The 21980-nt window shown below is 39.0% G+C and overlaps 1 protein-coding gene across 2 annotated transcripts; it reads right to left on the reverse strand.

The window, feature by feature from the left end:
• Positions 1-2504: 2504 nt before the first annotated feature.
• On the reverse strand, positions 2505-21175 carry smox (spermine oxidase). 2 transcript variants are annotated; one of them, XM_044189127.1, is made up of 7 exons: positions 21023-21175; positions 14624-14858; positions 12157-12383; positions 8466-8639; positions 5805-6549; positions 4560-4720; positions 2505-3065 (listed from the first exon to the last, which is right to left on the reverse strand). In XM_044189127.1, the coding sequence occupies exons 2-7, from the start codon at positions 14829-14831 to the stop codon at positions 2913-2915; spliced, it is 1668 nt and encodes a 555-aa protein (XP_044045062.1). In that variant the 5' UTR covers positions 14832-14858; positions 21023-21175; the 3' UTR covers positions 2505-2912. The 2 variants fall into 2 exon arrangements, with proteins under 2 accessions (XP_044045062.1, XP_044045063.1); XM_044189128.1 differs by lacking the exon at positions 21023-21175 and adding an exon at positions 15041-17707.
• Positions 21176-21980: the final 805 nt, after the last annotated feature.

Consider the following 21980-nt stretch of genomic DNA (forward strand, 5'->3'; position numbering starts at 1 on the left):
AGAAAAAGTATCACTTCTGTGTCCTTGTACTTGCACTTGTTTGGCTTTGAATCATTTGATCATTAGACTGCACTTAATTCGCATACGGTGCATATTCACAATCCTCAAATTATTGCTACTTTTAATGACTTTATGTTCTCTTTGTTATAGTGAAAATGTCAGTGACTTTACTCCACTAGGTATTTTCTCGAAACAAGTGAAAACAATCTGTCATTGCAGTGAGATAATTTCAACCTGTTTTAATAGAAGTCAACTAGTTTTATGAATTTTCTCGAATAAGGTGACATTTGAGCTTGATTCTAAAGCAGCGATCCCTTATTCTGTCTTCTTTCAAGACTGATTTCTAAAAAAATTCAAAACAAGTGGATTTCTGTCAGAAACAGGTTGAAATAAATCTAACTAGACTGGTAGATTTCCCCCCACTTATTTTAGGAAAGAAACATGGTTGATGAACACGCCTGGACATGGCTTGGACACTCTTGTTGTCCCACCAAAAGAACCTACAATTGAGCTCATTTTCCAACACCACTTCAATAACTTCATGAGTCACAACAACAAGCGAGTCCCAGTCGTGTTCACTTTTTAGTGTCCCTTGGGAACAGTTTCCGTTGTCGTCTGTGCTACTTGCAGTGTATTTTTTTTTGTGTTTTCTGTGTTGTGCATTTTTTCTAAATGCTGCGCATGTGTTGTCAAATTGGTGAAGATGTTCTTAATTTGCTTGTGTTTTGTCTATTTACATGTGTTTTCTTAAGGTGCAGTGTGTTGAGCTATCATGGCCACCGTACAGCACCACTCATGGACCTCAATGTAGACTATCAAGCAGAGAAAATGGAAAGCTGTCCTGCAGCTCCAAGAGATAAATGTTGGAAAAGTTTATGAAATGAAATGAGATAGCAATGAGATTGTTGCTGTAAATGTCTTGCACAATGAAAAAGTTAAATCTTTAAGGTCTATTTTTTTGTGCTCGATATACTTGCTGAATTAATGTAGATATGTTTTAAAAGAGATAATACTTTTATTAACACTAACACAGTTTTACAGTATTTTAAACTTCTTCTGTATTGCTGAATAGACTCAAGCCATGTGGGTATTAAAACTCGTCAGGTTTCATGTTTACAAGGTTACACTTACATTACAACATTTCAAACATTTGGCACTGGATGAGGCTGAGTTTACTACCATACATTCATATACATGAGTTGAACTAATTTTCTTGGCGTTTTCACATTTTCAGTCTTACAGTTACTGTATATTATTGCTTTTTCCCAACCAACTCAAAATACCAATAAGATCACTAAATGTTCAAAAAAATGATTGAAAATTTTAGCAAAGTAGCAGTTTTTCAGAAACACTCCTCTGCTTTTATTTATCTTCATCTAATGTTAGGTTTTGAACTTCCAGACTACATAGACTTCAGTATTGACACAAATCTATTGACTATGAATGGGGCTCTCCACCCATTTTTCACAAAAATATGTTTACTTGTTGTGGGTATCACTGCTAAGCCTGTGAAAACTGTGGTATAATGTCTTCTGTGGCTTTAGAGGAGCTTCTAAGGTCTGAGAATAACCCTGATAAACTAAAAACTACACAATTCTAACAGAAAGCCTGCATTACAGACATGGGGTGTGGAGTTTGCAAGACATGGGCATTTACAATAACACTATCCAGTTGCATTATGGGAAATGTAGGATCCAGTGATTTTGGAGCTTAACTTAACTTATACTGGAGACTAGAAATCAGGATATCTCAGCTTCTTCGTCTATTTCAAGTCCTGCAACTTTACGAGAGTGCAATAATAATAATGATAATAAAATGCTTGAGCATTGGTTTGACGTGAGGGGAAAAAATTATTTGATTCTTCTTGCGGACTCTACAGAGAAGCACTATGGGACAGAGAAACCAAAACATGCTAATTTCATGTAGGAACTTTGAAGAAAATTTCAAGTTTTTCTTCATTATTTTGCCACCGGCACATGACAAATATAGTCTAAGACACTAAGAATATGTAAAAGAAAAGTATTGATTTCCTACTTTATCCCCCCTAATTTGAGGAAATTATTGTGAAAATAAAAAGTGTGAAAACAGTTACTAATAAGTAGGAAGGAAATAAAGGATTTTAAAACTAATTTCCCTGTTTTCTGTTACTAATTAAAACTTTCCCAGTTCTTTTCAGCCTCTGATTGTGTTTGTGACTGCAGAAGAGGATTAACACTGTTGTCCAACAGAAGTGAGGACTGGGTTGAGGTCTGTTCTAACACCATCTGTCACTTTGGCACAGAATTGTGGCTTTTGGAGCCATTTCTTTTCTTTCCATGTGCACTCACTTTTTGCCTTCCTCTCATAGATTTAAAAGAATCCCAAAATGGTGATAGTATGGAAACAGCTCTTGCCTGTGGTTGTACTTTCCTGGAACATATTCATGAGGATGAAGAGGAGATATCTGATGGCTACCACTAATGTGTTTAATATGCTAATGAATTGAGAAGACTAAACTAGTCATGTTAGATGATGATAGAACTTTTATTTTGTTAAACCTTTCTCAAATTTGATTTAGTATTTCCATTATTTTTGAAATAACATAACGTTACGTACAGAAGGCACTTACAAAAACAAGTTAAATTACAGATGCTGTTATTATAAACATTAAATTACTGATTAGAAAAACAAAAACAGAATGACAGAATGATAAAGACAAGAAATGACAGCACCATTGGCAACTTCTGAACAGTACATCTCAAATAAAATTTAGCATGATTCAAATCTACAGTACAATAGAAACAATACTCATTTGTTATCAATGTAATAATGCCCGAGCTATGCTTTTAAGTATAACTTAATCATCAAGATAAAAAGCTTAAAACTCAACAGTTCTGTATTTTTTTTTTCACTAGTCAGAGGTTTGTTTTATTTTACATATTAGGCTTTGTGGTTTCAGCTCTGTGCAAGTCCTGGTACATCTCTATTAGGCGAGTGGCCTCTCTCTGTCCTGACAGCAAAGCACCATGGGTAGTGGAATAGTATTTTCTGTGGGTGGCCTCTCCAGCAAACAGGACCTGTAGAGGCTAAGGAAGGAGGAGGGGAAAGGGGAGAAAAGGGAAAATGAGCAGAGAGGAAAGGAGAAACGATTTTAGAGAAGAAAACCAGATTTAAAACAAGATCCGCCAATGTCATCTTGACATATTTCAGCCTCTTGTGCGATCTTCTATTTCCATCACTGATTCCCTTGTTAGTTCAAAGTTCAAAGCATCTTTATTATCCCTTACAGGGAAATTGGTTTGCAGCCAGGATCATTCAAAAACACACAAAACACCTAAACACTGATGGACAACAACAAAACAGGACGTTCCTTAGCACTCTACATGTAGGAGGCTACAGTAACTCCTGAGGGCTTAAGATTTCAGTTTGACAGCATTGAAGGATTTCAGCAGAGTGGTCATGCCGTTCCTTCAGCAGTGTCAAGTGAGCGCACAAACCCCAACCCCCCACCCCCTTCACCCAGAACGCATCAGGTTTCATGGTCTAGACTGCTGGCCAGCAATCAGCCTTCAAAACCCCCCTGACACCAGCTGTATTTGCTCTGCATGTGCTGCGATGTGACATGGTAGTGTTGACACCGCCGCATTAGCCAGATGCTCTCAGAGTGTGTACAGGGATTGTAAACAAACAAATGTACAGTTAGTGAAAATACTGCTGCAAAGGTAGTTACATCTCAAATTTGTCTACAACATTCAGAGTGCAATTAATCTTGTATGAAGGAATTTTAAACAAATCAATATTTCATAACACTTTATTTTACAGGTCCCTTAGTTTCCTAATGGAAAATGGAGACAGTTTTCAATCAGTAACCTTCCATTTATTTAACTCCAATTGACTGCTACCATAACCTAGAGACTGTTTTAGTCAGTTTAGTTTAGTCTGCTGAACATGCGAATGTGAATTTTGTCTACAGGCAAGCATACAATTCAACATATATGGGGAATAAAGTTTCCAGTAATAAATTAATAATGAATCAACCAAGAAAATTCGTCTGAAAATCAAAAACTAGTTATAAACTCACCACAACAAGCTAAACTCAAATAACTGTCCCAGAACTTTTCCTTAATTTCCCCTAAAATTAGCACCAAATTGCATAGTTCTTTGCTGAAAACCTCGCAGGAAATTATAGACCTGTAAAATATAGCGTTGACTTTCAGTTTTACAATTTATTTCTATTTTCCGGGACAGACTCTGATACCCCAAAACCAAAAGTGAAGAAAAGTGTGTCCTTTTCATCTTAATTTGAAATATTACACTAACAGCTCACAGTGTTCTCATATATTACCCACACTATACACCTTACAGTGTGGTGGACAAAACAGCAGAGACATGCAACAAAATAATGCGGTATCAACACTACTAACTTTGGCCTAACAATCAATATAAAGGTGAGTCAAACACCTTTCTGACACAATCTGACATTATAAACTAATTATGGTCAGCGCTATTGAATTGGATTATATGGCAGAGGTGTTTTTATTATTGTGTCCATCCCCTTTGTTGTCTTGTGATTGCCTTACCGGAGCCTTGGTGCTGTTGGCATAAGGCAGTGGCATGGCTAGCCTCTCACAGTCCCCACCGCTGGATCCCACCCTGGTGAAGGAGTAGGAACCTCGCATGAAGGGGTTACTGCCCCACGAGGAGCGCAGGACACGCCAGGGCTTTGGAATGTCAGGGTTCCCTGTGGACAGACGGACAGAGAGAGAGAGTCAGTACAGATAGTAGAGGGAGAAACTTAATGACGATCAAGTACATTACAGAATCAAAGCAGTTCAAACTAAGAATGAGGCGGCTGTGAGTTGAGGCCTTTTACTGGGACGTCCAATCTGCTAGCGCTAATCAACTCATGACCCTCTGTGAGCAGAGAGGCACCAGCAAGTCTATATGTAATTAAGCAACAGCTGAGGGGATTAAACCACATTGACCTAAATGAGCAAAGCGTGTTTGTGTGTGTGCGTGTGGGTGTGTAGTTTCTCTGTGTGATTTACAGTCTGTATACATAGGAAGTCCACTGACCTCATCATGACGTCACTGTTTCTGCACTCACATTGTGACTTATTTCACAGACAGTTGAGGCTAATTCACTTTGTTGCACAAGAAGTGAATTAGCCTCAGAGAAAATTTAGCAGCCATGTTTCACCTTAACTAACACATGATCACTCCCTCTGCTCAGTGTTTAGTTCTTTTGTGTTGGTGACACCAGATCAGTTCCAGTAGCTGCTGCTCACTGGACACAAAAACAGACAACTGAGTCATTCAGTTGTATTACATCTGCTGCTACTTACATCACAGCTGCAGCTTATGTCATTTCCTTTGTATGAAACGCAATGGCCCAACACCAGTGACAGTTCGTTTGAGTCACTGAGCTGAGAGTCTCAGTCTTGGCCTTCCAAGGCTATTGTGTTAGTTTTAGATTATTGATTCTTAGTGAAAGCTTAACTAGAATGAACTACAGTGGGAAGACAGATGTTGATCTTGTCTGTTTTCTGTCATAAAAATCAACAGATGTTAGAATTATGAAAGCAGTAGTGTCTTTTATAAAGAATATTTTGTCCTTAAGAGATCTTTGGTTTAAATAAAACAGTCAGAGAAGTAAAAATATATTGCAGTGGTAATAACTGAGATGCAAACAAATGATAACATAAAACCCTGTGTATATATCAACATAGATATCCCACAAAAGGTTCTATGGTATAAACAGGATGTGTGATGAGTAACATTTACCCACAATGCACCCTTGTTTCCATGTGTGTGCGTGTCCTGACCTGTAAAGCGCCTCAGCAGCTCAGTGCAGGTCTCAGCCACTGTTTCGTCATCGCAACGCTCCATGTACAGCGCCTCCTGCCCACAGATCCAGCCACTCAGCATGTGGCCGTAGCGCTCGGGCGGGTAGAGGACGTCAAAGCTGCAGATCTTCTTGTACCACAGCTCCTCAGGGTAAACAAGCTGTTCTAGCTGAGCCTCATCCTCCCACACAAACTGGATGCTGTTGCACTCTGGGCTCCAGAAGGGCTCCTCAAACTCTAAGAATATCTTATCGGTGGTGCTGATGCCCAGCTTCTCGATGGCGAGCACTTTGTCCTCAGGCAGAGAGGGGGAGAACATGGCCTCGCGGTTCTGCTTGAGGACGCCCAGAGAAGCTGTCACGATCACATGGTCGGCTGTGATCCACTCCTCGTCCTCACACTCCACGTAAATGGGGTGACCCAGGATCAGAGGGTCCTCGTGAGGTTGGCAGCCGTGGTTGTTTTCGTTGTGGTTGTTGTCCTGGTTGTTGTCGCTGCTCTTGGCGATCACCTCCTGATGCTGGGCTGAGTAGTTCCAGTGGATACAGCGGACCGGTTTGCTAAGGCAGATGGTGCGGGAGGGGATGTCCTGGGCCAGGACCTCCACAATCTTCATGAAACCTTCAGGAATGACATAATGTGCACCAGGGATCTCCGTCCACTCGCCAAACTCACTCAGAGACACCTCATCCATACTGGGAGAGCTGCTTTCACAGCTCTCCACCTGAAACAGGAGAACAGTCAATTATATTTCCACCTAATATCTGCAGCCACATTACCTGCTGCCTAATAAACTGGAACACACATCTCATTTTAGCTGTTAGACCAAAAGTCAACATTTGGATTATCTTTAACAATCACGCTCCGGGCATTATGAATCACCTCTCTACACCCATTGAATTCATACTGTAGGTATGTCAACAGCTCATCTCTACAGATACAGCTCTGAACAAATCTGCACGATTAAACTGGTTCAAACTTGTTGGGAACACATATGTTAACATCGAGGACAACTACTGGTGGTGTGTTATCGCCTCTTTAATTAATAGGCCAGCATGGTAGAGGTTACCTGGTGACTAATGTGCCACCGTCTTTTCACTGCTGCATTTCACAACATGTTCTGACTCCTGTGTCTTTGTGTGTGGGCGGGAGCGTATGGAGGAGAGCTCAAATGAATATAGCACTAATATAGAACTCACATCCTCCAGACAAACAGACAAACAGAAAAATGAGAAAAAAAATAGCCTCCAATGTGGAAGGTCAAACTCTGTACATTGTGTTGATTCCCTCTCACAATTAATTAGTCAATCAAAAGAAAATGAACTGATATTAACATCACAGATTAATCATTAAAAGTATTACTTGAAATATGCTTATTCACTTTCTGGCTCTGAGCAGTTGCCAGGTAACCAGTGGAGACTCCAGGAATTTACCGCTCCCGGCTAAGAAATAGTCCAGCACATAATGGCACATTGTTGTTTTCCCACTTCAGTTTTTGTACAGGTTAAATAAACCAGACATAACGTGCTAATCAGTGCTCTTTAGAGGTGCTGGTAGGCAGATTTTGCTACCGTCAGACAGAGCCAAGCTAGCTGTTTCCCCCTGTTTACACTCTTTGTGCTAAGCTAAGCTAATAGACTGCTGGCTGTAGCTTTATATTATTTACACATGAGTGTGGTGTCAATCGTCTCATCTAACTCTACACCAGAAAGCAGATGAATGAAAAATGTTGCACTATTCCTATAAGTTGTTTATCAAGCAAACATGCCAAACATTAGCTGTTGCAACTTCTCAAATGTGACTTACTGAATTACTGAAAATGTAAAATGTTTTCATTATGGACTTTTGGTTGGACAACACAAGTGATCTGAACACATAATGTGGGCTCTGGGAATCTGTGCCAGACATTTTTCACTATTTTCTGACATTTTATAGACTAAATGATTAATAAAGAAAATAGTCAACAAATGAATTGATAATCATCATTAATTACATCCCTGTAATCATTCATTGCTTATCAAGATGTTTCCCTTCTAAAACTGAATTAAACCTACATGTTCTTCTATCATTGCATGCTCATACTATAAACAGGATGTTTTTATATTGTATGCAGGCTCTCAAACTAAAAGTCCTGCTGTTAAAACAGAATAGACGTCTGAGTAAACCACAACTCTCAACTGTGTGTAAACATGTAAAAACAGCACTGCTTGAAATAACAAAAGCCAAAATTCATTTGTTGGCTGAATATTTGTCATTTGATATCTACATGGATTATATGTTAGGAAGGAGGAAGTAAATAAATGCTTATAACTACTATCTAATTAACAAACCAATCTTTTTGTAATTAAAAGCTAATAATTGTCTAACTCCTAGCTGCCAGCAGACATACAGATTAGACCAATATCTGCAATCTCATTCCGTTTGTATGTTTGAAAACCAACTACATTTTCACATTTCTGACTTGATGATTCATGAATGCATTTCACTGATTATCAGTCGGTATTAGCTCAGGGCCTCAGCAAAACACCAGCAGTGAATCAGTCCTTATAGTGTGGATGTTATGGCGAAAGCGTATCCCAGTTCAAAAAGGTGATACGTTGCTACAGTGTCACTCACTCACAGGTAGACATGGACACACACCTTGAGGTACTGTTGAAGCATGGACAGTTTGAGCTTCTTGGTGCTCTCAGAATCATCAGGATCCAACATGATCTTCTTGCGCACCACGTCCCGTGTAAAGACGCCAACGCTGTTCTGGCTTTCAGCACAAACTGGCTTCCCATTTTGGAAGAACTCCTGAGTCAGCTCGTACACCTAAAGGAGGGTGAGAGGCAAGAGATGGAAGGTAGTCAAGGGGAAGAAGAATGAGGAAGGATGTAAAGAAAGCAGAGGAGGAGTGTGAAAGAGGGAAGGAAAAGAAACCAGTTCAGTTCAGTTCAGGGCAGATCAGATCAGTACTTGATTGTTTCAAATGGTAAACTGCAGCATGATGGAGAAACACCACAGGAGGCACACATGACAGCACATTAAAAATAAATGCTGGCAGCCGCTACAAGAGCAGCACCTCGTTAATGAGAAGAAAATAGAAAGATGAGAGTAGGAAAAGAGACCAAGAAGAAATGTCGCTACCCTGACAAGATGCTACACAAATGCTGTGCTGTGTTTATGTAAAGTTGTCTTTCTTGACATTAATAGGTCAAAACAACAGCAGTGATGTATCAACATGTATCAAGTCAAAACCTTAACTGTATGAATCTGGACTGTGTTTACTTTAAGTTAATGAAGTTGGATTTCAACAAAAAAATGAAAATCCTTGACTTGTAGACGGAGTACTGTAAGTGCTTAATGTATTCAGGTTGAATGGCGTATTTGGCAAAGTGGAGCAAGACAAGGTATGTTTATGTTTTGGCATTGTAACCCTTGATAATAAAACATAACTTTGATATCATTCATTATGGTGTTGGAGATTGTATTTTGTTGATGACGACTGAAACAACTGGTTGATTAATCGATTAGATGATTGTCAGAAAATAGATTAATCGTTGAAGTAATTTCTAAAAGTCTAAATGCCATCATTTCACTGGCTGCAGGTTCTCAGACGTGTTTTTCTTAGTCTTCTGTGATAATAAAATGTACATTTTTTGGTTTTGGGCATTTGGTCGGACAAAAGATGCAATTTTGTATTTTTCATTAGTCTCTGACATTTTATAGACCAAATGATTCATCTAAAAAATAGATAAAGTAAACAGATTAATAGAAAATAAAAATAATTGTTATGCGTACAAATAATAAAGCTAACACTCAGGTAGATCAAGTTGGGAGAATGTAAAACAGATGCAGTGTCCTACTGGCAGTTATGGTTATGAAAGATTAAAGGGAAACTTTGCCGATTTTCAATCAGCATTGTAACATTACAATGCGGGTAGTATATGCAAATGAGCAATGATTAACTTCCCTCCATGTTGCCTGCACCCAGAGCTCCCCGCTCATTTGCCGTCATCTGGCGGACTTTTGCCGGCTCTAGGGACTGTTGTTCGAACTACAGACTGTACTTCTGCATTTTTTTGTATGCCCGCCTCCACGGACAGTTGGATCGAGAGAGCGGCGGCTCCTCGCCGCTCCAAAATCAAAACATCCTGTCCAAAATCAACTGGCTAGAACAACCACTGGCAGAAGACAATGTTCCTGTAGATATGGAAGAAAACGATTTTAATAGTGTAATGCTGGAATCAGACATCCAGGTCTACTTATATGAGCCAAAATACAGTGCGGTGGAATTACGGCGTATGGAGGAGGAAGCGGCCACCACAGCCGAGAGGCAAGCACCGCCAGCCGGTGAGGATAGCGGTGCAGAGCTGCCCTGTGCCGGGGACAACTGGTGGTGCCACTGTGGTAAATGTGCACCAATGGAAACAGAAGTGGAGTCGCTGTGCGTTACACCAAGGGGCTACATATGGACATGGGAGTGCTTGAGACTACCGTTGCCAGATGTACGATAATTATCATATTTGTACGATAATTTCACCCTCTGTGTCTATAATGCCAAAAGTACCTAATGTACGATAATCTGACCATCTGAGCAAAGAGTAAGTGCAATAGCAACAGTGTTTTGTTACGGCAACATTACAGTGTGAAAACATACAATATACATTTTTTATGAGGCCCATTCAAGACTGGCTTAGCGCATACACTGCCCCAGTTTGTTACACGGCAGTGCTATCAGAGTTTAGCCTAATGTTAGTAGCTCTGACCGGCTGTTTTTAGGAGTTGGGGAAGTTTAGGAGTGGGGGTGGCCTTGGAAGTCAACGGGTCAAGTGCATTCTTGTTTTTATTTCTACTCTTTTTAAGTGTTTTTAAATGTATTTTTAAATTGCTCTATGTTGCTTTTATGTTTTATGTAAAGCACTTTGAATTGCCTTGTTGAAATGTGCTATACAAATAAACTTGCCTTTCCTTGTTGTATGCTTTCTAACTTTGAGCAAAAGGGAATACCACAGCCCTTTTTCTCTGTTTTCTCTGGTCATGTAGCACCAATTTCAAAAACATTTGTGTCTTTCTACTGCATAGATAGCCCAGTTTTACGAAAATACCATCTTTCCAGCGGTGAAATATCCCTGTAAGACAATAAAGAGTAGAGCCTAGAGCATAATGAGTCATGTTAATATGATGCTGACCATGAAGTTCATCAATGTGAAAAGAGATGAGAGAGATAACTGGTCCTAATCACTCTACAGTCTGTCAGTCAGGTCTGAATGACATCACGAAGAGTGATGAAGGTGAGATGACCCCGAAGCAGGGTCTCATTTGTTTTCTCTTTTCATTACACCAGATATTGAAAAGCACAACCTGGAGATGGCACCGTGGAGGCTTTACAAGTCTAGTCAAGTCAATTTCATTTTCAAAGTAGCCAATTTGTCTCAGAGAGCTTCATAATCTTAACAACATACAAAGAAAGCATGATGAAGATTTTCAAAGGCTGAAAGAAAACCAGAGGAAGGTGGACGAGGTGGCTGGTGGGGATATACATGACTACTACATCTAGCAGAGGCAAGAATATCTCCAGTCTTTAGGATGCTGAAACTGCCACAGTGTCTCTAAAGGGGTTTGGGGTGTGAAATTCCAATAAGAAGATTTATCCCAAGGAGACAGCATGTGGACCCGGAGGTTACGCAGAAAACGCAGATGTACAAGGGTTAATAAAAACAAAATGCCTTCTGTGTGTTATATACCTTCCCTCTGTAACTGCTTTTCCAGACCTGACCTACTTACAGTATAATAACTGTGCTCTAACAGGGGCTGCTACAGAGCAGAGCAGAGAGCAGAGAACTGGACTAACGAAAATCACCATTCCTTGTTAAATTCAGCATGTTTTGTGGGCACATTTTACTGGTTCACCTCAAGATAGCTGAAGATATACAGTATTTAATAATGCTGAGTGTGATATTCAAACTCAAGTCTCCATGTTTTTATGGCTGCACCTTTCCATCAAGTGGAAATATTCAGTATGTCTTTGTGCATCATTTTATACACATTTCCCCAAATTCAGCCCAACAAATTTTTTATCTGTGGAAACTTTGGGATCACCTCTAGAATATGAAATAAAGTTTTGTAGGTTTGAACGATATTTGGCTGCAGAGCATTAGTTTGTTCAGGGGTTACCACTGGTTACTATGGCTTTCCGACTTAATTGAATTTACATAGAAATATTTTGATGTTAGGCAGGCTGAACAGTAAGTATCTCTGTGCTCTTGTCCATGCAAACATCCATTTGTCCATATAAGTGTGAATTCATGTGTGTGCATACTGCCTAAGTGCATATGTGTCCCCTCACCTCGTTGTACAGGTCACTGAACTCCTCCACCAGGTCCTTGGGGATCCTCTTCCCGACGTTGGTCTGGTAATGAGCCACACCGTTCTTGGTGTACAGGCTGATGCGTCCCACGCTTCTCTCCCCGTCCGTGGTGTGCTCCAGCAGCCCGTTGTCCTCTGCCAGGTGGTACACTGGGTTCCCATTGGCACCATGGATCCAGGTGGCTCCAAGCTCCAAAGTTGCTTTTCCTACAAAAAAAAAAGCAACACAGATCAGTGTGAGTTTGACTCATCATCTCCTGCATGGCTTTGAATGAAACTGTATAGAGATCTGCTTTGTTAAGGCACAGTCACACTTGAGTGTTAGATAATTGGACAGTTCAAGAAGGAGGTCAACCTCAATTTACATAATGCACTTGCTGAAGCCCACTGGAGTACCATTAATTTAATAATTTTCCTGAGGATGATGGAATCTCACACTGTATATTTTTTTTACATTCATTTATAGAATAAAAACATATAGGTTTACATTGAACAGTGTAATCTGCGTGTGTTTTTACACGTGACCTCTTTTATGTGCATACGGTATCAGCGCCACAAGCAGATGTTGTTCCCTACTTGTTTGTTCTTGTCATGTGAAAGAAGTTGTCATGATGGAAATCAGTGGCAGGCAACTTTTTCTGGCGTAAGACCTGCAGTTCAGTTGACTATTGGGAAAATCCACCAGTGTCACTCAAGCAGATAAAGTGAAAAGCACCATTATTTCTCTTGGAACAAGACATGCATCTGATAAATGTATTAATTCAGGTTATTCAGGGAAACAAAGTTGATTTCGTGAATGTATGGCTGGCTGATTGGACAGTTTTCTAAATATGAACAGTAGAAGAAAATACTGCACCTTGATATGAAAGATTATACAGATTAGTTAATACTGTTTCTGCAGCATGGCTATTAAATGTGTAACTCCAACTTGTATCAGAAGATTCTTTGTTCATTTATCAGCAGTGCTTTGTATGGATCTGGCTGAGCAAAATGTGAAATTGTTACTAGGAAGAAGTACTTTTTTCAAGTGTGCAATTTGTCTCTACAATGCAAATTTCTGATGAAACATAATAATTTTCCAACATTTCTTAATAAAAAATCACTGCAACGCCAAGAAATGAACTAAATAACAATAGCTGGATTCACTCACACATTGTTTTTGAGTTTGTGAGCGCAAAGATACTATAAACCCACATACTGATGATTTAAAGGTCCAGTATGTAACATTCAGGAGGAGCTATGGGCAGAAATGGAATATAATATTTATAAGTATGTTTTCATTGCCTGAAAATAAAAATAGTTGTGTTTTCATTATCTTAGGATAAGCCGTTAATATCTACAGAGGGAGCGGGTCCCCTTCCATGGAGGTCACCATGTTGCACCGCCATCTTTCGACAGTAAAAACAGACAAACCAATCACTGGCTCTAGATTGGGTGTTTCGTGTTTTTTGTGAGTTTCACGGCCACTGTAGTTTCTCCTACACACCGGACCTTTAAAGAAATAGTTTGACCGCTGCCATGCCTGTACGCTAAATATGCAGGAGAAAGTTAGCAAGTTAGCATCAAGACTGGAAACAAGGGAAAACAGTTAGCCTGGCTCTGTTCAAAGGTAATTTAAATTTGGTAAATTTGCCTACCAGCACCTCTAAAGATTACTAATCAACACGTTGTATCTCATTTGTTTAATCTGTACAAAAAAAGTGTAAATGACATGTTGTGGTTCTACAGGGAGTTATTAATTAGTTAACAGTGACTTCCTGGAGGCTAGCTGTTTCCCCCTGCTTCCAGTCTAAGCTCGGCTAGCCACCCACTGGCTCTATAGTATTAGTATAGTATATTTAGCATACACAAAAGGTATCAATCTTCTCATGTAACCCTCTGCAAGAAAGCAAATGAACGTAATTTCCAATATGTCAAGCTATTACTTTATATTCCACTGATGTATTGTTGTTTGTTACCACTGTTGTTGCTTTATCATGAGTTTTAGTACATAAAAAAATTAAATGACAAAAATAATGCTCATATAGCTATGAAATAGATTTAGACATTTAGATTTTGATTGGTAAAAGAGGCAAATCTATAATATGAAATTGCTGTATGTGAAAAATGAAAAGGCAGAAGAACGATCATTTTCAGTGCAGTATGTAGGTCTACTGGGAATGTGTTTTAGCACTTCATGATTTAACTTGAATGTATGTAAATTTTGCAAAATGAGAAATACACACACAGAAAGTTGTATTGTACCAAATAAATGTGTTGCACTTAGGGTATATACTGTAGGTGTCTAAAAGTGACTGATTTTACAGTGTGTGATTACACATTATTGTTTGGTTTCAGTGATGCTGTTAAAAAGGGCACAGTTTCAGTGTTTAGGTGTTATTCATATATATATAAGTTTAACAAAAAGTTTGAGGTAACAACAGGTAAACAGAGATGCATCCTCTCACCGTGCTGAACACTGTGAACTCTCCCGCCGATGTGGTCTGAAGCCTCTAGGACAGTGACATCTGTGAAGCCGTTTTTCAGTAGGACCTTAGTTGCAGCAAGGCCGGCCAAGCCAGCACCAATCACTACTATTCGAGGCTGCCGATGAGTGCGTAAGCCGCTACTAAGAGGATCATCAGTGCTGTCTGAGGAAATTTCACAACTTTGCATGCCGTCCAAGCTCCTCTTCGATGGAGTCTGAGGACGAATTAAAGAAAAGGGCCCAAGTTAAAAATGGCACCATTATAACACTGAGTCAGCGCGACAGACGCTCATACAGCAGAAGATAATATTGAGCGAAAGAAAGAAAACTTTTTTTGAGTTTATATGTTCTATAAATGACACATAACATACTTTGAAAAAATAATATATTTACTTACTCATGACTGCAAACACTGCTGGTTGGGATATCATATCCCCAGTGGGTATTTTCAGCTACTGATCACTGTTTCTCTCTGTTGATGCAGTTTGTCTGTGTTTGGCGTATGTAGTCAAGATTTTATAGATTATTAATAATCTCAATATAATGGATTTTTTCAACAGCACTGAAAAAGCACATTTTAAAAAATCGACAACATTGTCTTCAGAAACTATGGATTCCCAGAAGCCCTTGTTTGCACAAGATGCTATCTTGTGTGAGTAATATATTATATTGTGCGCATGTGATAATAACTTGTGCAAACAAGATATTAGATCCATATTGTGCGCAAAACAAATTATCTTGTGTGAATAAAATCCAGCATGAGATAATATGTTGTGCAAACAAGTTATATTTTTTATTTTGTGCACACAAAATAAAAAATATATTTCAGGACTTTGGGGGCTCCTTAAGAAACGGTGTCCATGTTACTTATCTTACTTACTGAATAATCCACAGAATACGCTATAAATAGTTTTTACTGAAACTCTGAAAACTGTTGATGTGAGGTCTGTGGATTATCCAGAGGGTAACACATGCACTGTTTGTGTAAAGACACAAATCAAAGTCAAATGTTTTTAATGCAATATTTCAGTGCTGTGAGCCTCACACACTAATACTCCATTGTACTGCAGTGGAGGCAGAAATCTCAGAAACAGATATCTCAAAACTTGGCATGACTAGATACCACAAGAGACATGCAAAAAGTTTCTTTTCATAGTTTCAAACTGAAAAAATGGCCAAAATTAACTAATGCACCTACATTTTTGGAGCAGATAATTTGGCCTCTTTGGAGCGCTGCTGTCTTGCGTTTCTAATCAAGCGCTGATTACACAGATCTCTTTTATAGCTGATAAGTGTTGCTTACTGGCATTCCCCCTAATATGACCCACATTTACAGCTGTATTTATAACTCGTTAACTTAATTTAGAGTCTTTTTCCATGACGTGTTTACATTATTCTGTCTGCTGTGTATCCTGTTGTACGACACTGTTTATTGAGCATAAAGCCAAATTAGAAGTTCTGACACAACCCTGTTATTTCTGGCAGAGAATAGACTATACACAAACAAAAAGGATTTCTTAGTTTCTTCTTACACTATCTCTGATTATACTGAAATTGCCAAGGGATACTAACATTCAGAGTGAAGAACACACAAGCGACCTTGTTATTCCAGTACACAAGGCTGCTTGCTGTGAATGTATGGACAGCTGTGTGTGAGAATAACACAGTCGGAGTCTATTCGGAAGACATTCCTGTTAACCCAAGACAGAGATTTATAGTACCAACAATAAGTGGCAGTTTTTCATGGAAGATGTACTGTTTACAGTACTGTTTAACTGTTATCTGAGAGCTTTTAACATGTGTTTTTTTCAGTCCTACTCCTGACATGCATGATCAACAATATCAAGTCCTCTGAGGTAAGACAGTGATAACCTGCTGTTACACAATACACACACTCATACATACACATATGCGCACACATACATACACATACTCCCCGCTTTGTTACCACAGCAACACTGGACACAGGGCAGTACATATAGTACGATGTAGAAAATACACACTGAGTTTCCCTCGCAGGTTGAGGTCGCACAGCAGAAAGAATTCAGTGGATCTGAATATCAAACTCATATTTGTGTCACCCTGTCTATCTGTTTGTCTTAAATTATATGAGGTCTTTCATCTTCCTCTGATTGGCCAGAACTCAACAAGTACATACACTATGTACACTACAAATACAGATTACTGTGACAGAGGAAAGTGGCCATCTTCACTTGTTGTCAGTCTTGTCAACTCAGCAGGAGGAGTCACATGAGCAACAAGAGCTGACAAAGAGAATCAGGGAGGAAACGATCAGCCGGCTCTGCAAGAAAAGATGTGTGTGGGTAACAAATGGTGAAGTAAGAACCAGAGTGTGATGTCAAACTAAAGACGAAATATACAGGGATTTCTGTAAATATCTATAACTTCCTGTTTCAAAGTCCACCAGAGTCTTGTCTTGAATGCTGACTTCCAACACAGATGTGGGTTGAACTTGATAATCTGGACGGGTCAACACACGACATCTGACATGACTTCATGACCCTCGTCCGGAATGTGGGTCGGACATGGCATAGATTTACTGAACAGGCGTTTCCATTAGAAGTGGCAATATGACAATATATAGTCCGCTGTCTGAGATTCTGCCATGCTGTTTATATTGTGGTAGCTATCAATTTAATATTTTTGGGTGTATTAGGCCATTGTGGGCAGCGTTGCCAAGTCTGTCTCCTTTGTGGCAATATTGGATTTTTATATGATTTGTGCATCAATGTGATAAAGTTTCTTGATTTGGCAGGTATCTAATTCACTGAATTAGGCTAAATCAGAAATTCCTTTCTAGTTATTTTCAGCTAATTATTTTATCCATATACAGTTTGTGAATTGATTTATTAATATCACACAAGCCTAGGAGACTCCAGTCTGCAGTTGTAGTTTCCCACACATTACTGCTAAACCACAGAATTACACTGAATTAGGTCTTTGTAAGTACCAGATAAAGGCCAACGTTCAGTTCCTATTCTGTCTCTTTCTCCGAAACTAATCTCAGCCATGAATGCTTTGCATTAAATCTCTGCACACAGAAAACAGAGTTTAACTACGATGTTAATCATCAGTTGTATTCCTAGAATCTGACCTGAACTGTCGATGCAACATTAACATGAATGGACTCATTCTTGGGCTTCATTGAAAAGTAAAGGGTAATGTTGGGTGGGTTCAACTTTTTATTTTGCTAACAATAAAATATTTGTAACAGAATCACCTAAAATGAGAGAGGTTGTAAAATTGGGCTTATTTACAGTGCCACACAAACAAACCTCCTTGTGATTTTTCTTTTTAGTCGGTATTTTCAGTACTTTTAGTACTATGACTGCTGCTCTTTTATATTCCCCAGCTGGTAGAGATGAGGGTCACAGGGGGGATGCTGCTTTGTGGCAAATGACAAATGTAGACAACATATCTGACAAAAGGAGGATGCAGTGGTAGATTGGATTGTTCTGTTTGCTGTAAAACATTATATTTGTTGTATTTTGTTGGTTGTTTTGTTGTTGCATTTGTTTGCTTTTTACTAAATGCAGCGGCACATTTTCCCAGTCACTGTCCACAACCTGGACTGTTAGCATATGGTTTGAGGTTTATTGCGTCTATTAGTATATGAATAATAATGGTTTTATAACCTGCAGCCAGTCAAATCACCTCTGATTGGAAGGCAATGTATGTGAAGTCCCAATAAGCAAATGTCCTGTGACTAATGAGTGACAAAACCATTATATAATTACTATTAGGTACAAAGTGCAAATATAGTGTGGAAATGTTTCCTGCCAGGACAGCCCAGAGGGCAGTTGTTGGTTTTATACAGATGTTTCCATTTCTGACAAACATTTTTCCTCATAAAACCTATTATTAAAACCTATTTGAGACTACTTGAATCAGTGGCACATTAGCACATATTTTTATATTGTTAATGTGGTGGTATTTTGGCAGGGAAAGTTGTTGTCAGAAGACATTTACAGAAGTGTTGCTGGAGTTTTGACCGCTTCAGATGACACTTTATCTCTTCTCTATGTACCTTGGAAGTAGGTGAGGCTTCACCAGAAATCCCTGCTCTACTTCCCGAAACAGCATGACCAAGCAGGTTTAGGCTTTCACTATTCATTAAAAAAGTCTAATAAGGGTAGCGGACTTGTGTCACTTTACTGTAATGCAGGAAACAACATTTAAACTGTAACATCTTTGCATCCTTTTAATGGGAAAACTGCCTCGTATAGCTTTAAAGATTCAGTGTTCACTCAGAATTGCTGTGTTAATGTTGAGCTTGACCTATAAAATAAAGCCTATATCAGTACAAAATTCACCTCAATATGTACACAACGCAGATTTTAAATTTATGACAGATCTAATTCATAGATAGCATTTGGTCACTTCACACACTGGCCTATCTGACAGATTGTGCATCCCTCCCTGTGGTTGCTTGTAATTACATGGCTGTTTAATACACTCGCCACATGCCACCACTTTACGCTTTACACCACCACCACAGATTAATGTGTGGCCTTGGGTAGACAGGCAGCTCAGGGTGGGGTAGAGTGAGGAGGAGGGAGGGAGGGGCTGCCACTGACCTAGAAATGGCAATCTACTGTACAGTGCATCTGCCGGTGGCCTTTTCAAGAGCAGGAATATATTAAATCACTGTGTCTGAGCATCGGCCTCTCATCTTTACTGCTTTCCTCTCTCCTTTAATTGTGGACATTGCTCTTTCCAGCTGTGTCCACGCTCACATCTGCGTTTCCTTTATCAGTCCCATGTGAGTAATAGCATGGTAACTAACGTTTCTAAAGTTGAAAAAAAAAAAATGCGTGTAGTCTTGGGGCTTCGTGCCAAAGGCCAGACATTCCACACTTCTCTCCCAGCTCTGATTTTCCCAAGCTGGGATGATGGAGTGGAGACACCACACACACACACACACACACACACACACACACACACTACTGTGCTACTGTACACCACACTGGATGTTCCCGCTGGTGCAGATAAAGAGTGGCCTGAGACTATTGTTGTAGCCCCACAGATACACACAAAGTTACGTAACTGCAGACTCCGAGAACAGGCTCAATGCATTCAATCAGAAGTCAACCATGACGGCAAGCAATTTATCACCACAGAGAGAGAGAGATGATAGAGAAAGTAAACAAGATAAAAGATAAATAACATTAAAGTTAACCATTGTGTATATATTTCTGTAATAAAAAAAACACATCCTTGAAAGCCTTTAAATTCAAAACACGGGTACCACTCTCTAATAAGTCAGCCTTTATAAAGGGGTTATAAATGAAAATATTTATATGAAATAATAGAAATAGAAATAATAGCTAATGGCTTTATTTAACAGTTCATAAATCTTTTACTCATGTTTTATAGATCTGTTATGAGCCAGTAATAATGGCAACTTTTGGGTTGCAGGTTGTACAAAATCTGGTTGGACAATTTGACCACTTACTTGGACCAAAATCTATTTTTTATTAACAACTTGCTAACAGTTATACCTGCAGACTTGATGACATTTCTTGTTGTTTTATCTGATCCATAAAGCATTAGTAAATGATACAGCCATTTGTTACAACTTATTTTCCAAAAGGTGGCTTATTTGAAAGTGGTACCAAAATACAAATAATGAAACGAAAATTAAAACTTTTATAAGATCAGAAAAATCTGACTGAAGACAGAGAGAAGATGAAAAGAAAACCTCTTACAGTCAAAGTGTTTGATCTGCTCTCTGTCATCCTATATGCTGCCTGGCTGGAAAACTAAGTTGTATAGGAAAAGCCTTTTCTGCCACGTATAAGCTGTGATGCCAAAGTGGCAGCCGTTTGAAAAAAAGCAAACAACTTCACTGAGTTACTCTGACTAATTGTCTGTGAGAGACAACATGTGGTGGAGAGACACGACAAAACCTAAACACATTTTAAAGCGGACAAATGAAGCGAAAAGCCAGAAATCCACCTTGTTCTATCCAGAACAGCTCGTCACGTTAAACACACACACACACACACACACACACACACACACACACACACACACACACACACACACAGCGACCTACATCAGTGTAACTAACATCTGATCTGCCGGCGGTGTGGTTACACGTGTTGTGTTTGTGTAGCGTTTTTTTCTGTCTTATCAACACAAACAACTGGATGACATTCAGTATGATGTATCTACGGTCGCTCACAGCGCTGACAACTCCAGTAAATAAGCTGTTCTCACAGTGTTTTCAGCGATACGCAGTGATACAGCCTGTTCTGGTGGTCAACATGTAAGTTAAATCAGCACACTCACCATCACCGTCCCGCTGTTAAATAGCAATTCTGTTACATATGGTTTTAGTACAGCAGCTGGTTACCTGACTCTCTTGGTCTTCAGCTTTAAAACCTCAGAGTGCTCCGCTTTCCTTTGTGCCGTTTTCCCCTCAGACCGGCTCCGCTTTGTATTTATGCCTGGAAACCAGAAGCAGCCAGTTTTTTCCGTGGCCGCTGCCTCCTGATTAATTATATATGAGCAGTGATGACGACAAAGACCAGCCCTCCACTGAGTAAGCCTGCTGTCACAGAGCTGCGTAACACACACACATTTTGAGATTACAAAATATAATCAACATGATGTATTATTATAATATAAGATAAAAACTTTTTTGATCCACCCCTGTTGGAAATTCAGAAGCTACCCAGTAGTATATAACGTAGCTAAAATTAGCTCCACCTTTAACAGCTGCACCATTAAAGTGATGTACACATTTATGAATCAATAGTTATAATCCAATAATGTAATACAATGTAATGTAATACATTATTCTTAAATTTCAGCAAAATTTGTACTTTTACTTTTGCTTACTTTAAGTATCTTTTACTATTAATACTTTTGTACTTTTACTTAAGTAAAAAATCTGAGTATATATACTGTACATGACCTACTTCATGTATATAAAGTAACCTATTACATTAATCATTCAACATAAATATTGAATGATATTCAGCACTCATTACACTCTGCACCCTTGCACTATTGTATTCTTGTTTACCCAGAAACAGTTTGACTTGTATATAGACATTGTATGTTGTTGTTCATTGTTGCTTGTCATATATATTTATATACACATCTATTTTTTCACCTGCTTGTACATAATAGCTCTATGTTTACTTTTACCTATCTTTGTACAGCTTTGTTGTCCTTGTTTTCAGATGTATGTCTATTTCTATCTTCCTGTAAATTGTTCTTGGAATTGAAAAAGTGCATTAAGAGCAATGAGCACCCAGGGTCAAATTCCTGGTATGTGGACACATAGTTGGCCAGTAAAGCTGATT

This window comes from Siniperca chuatsi, linkage group LG3 (genome assembly GCF_020085105.1).
Source record: "Siniperca chuatsi isolate FFG_IHB_CAS linkage group LG3, ASM2008510v1, whole genome shotgun sequence".
Classification (NCBI taxonomy): domain Eukaryota; kingdom Metazoa; phylum Chordata; class Actinopteri; order Centrarchiformes; family Sinipercidae; genus Siniperca; species Siniperca chuatsi.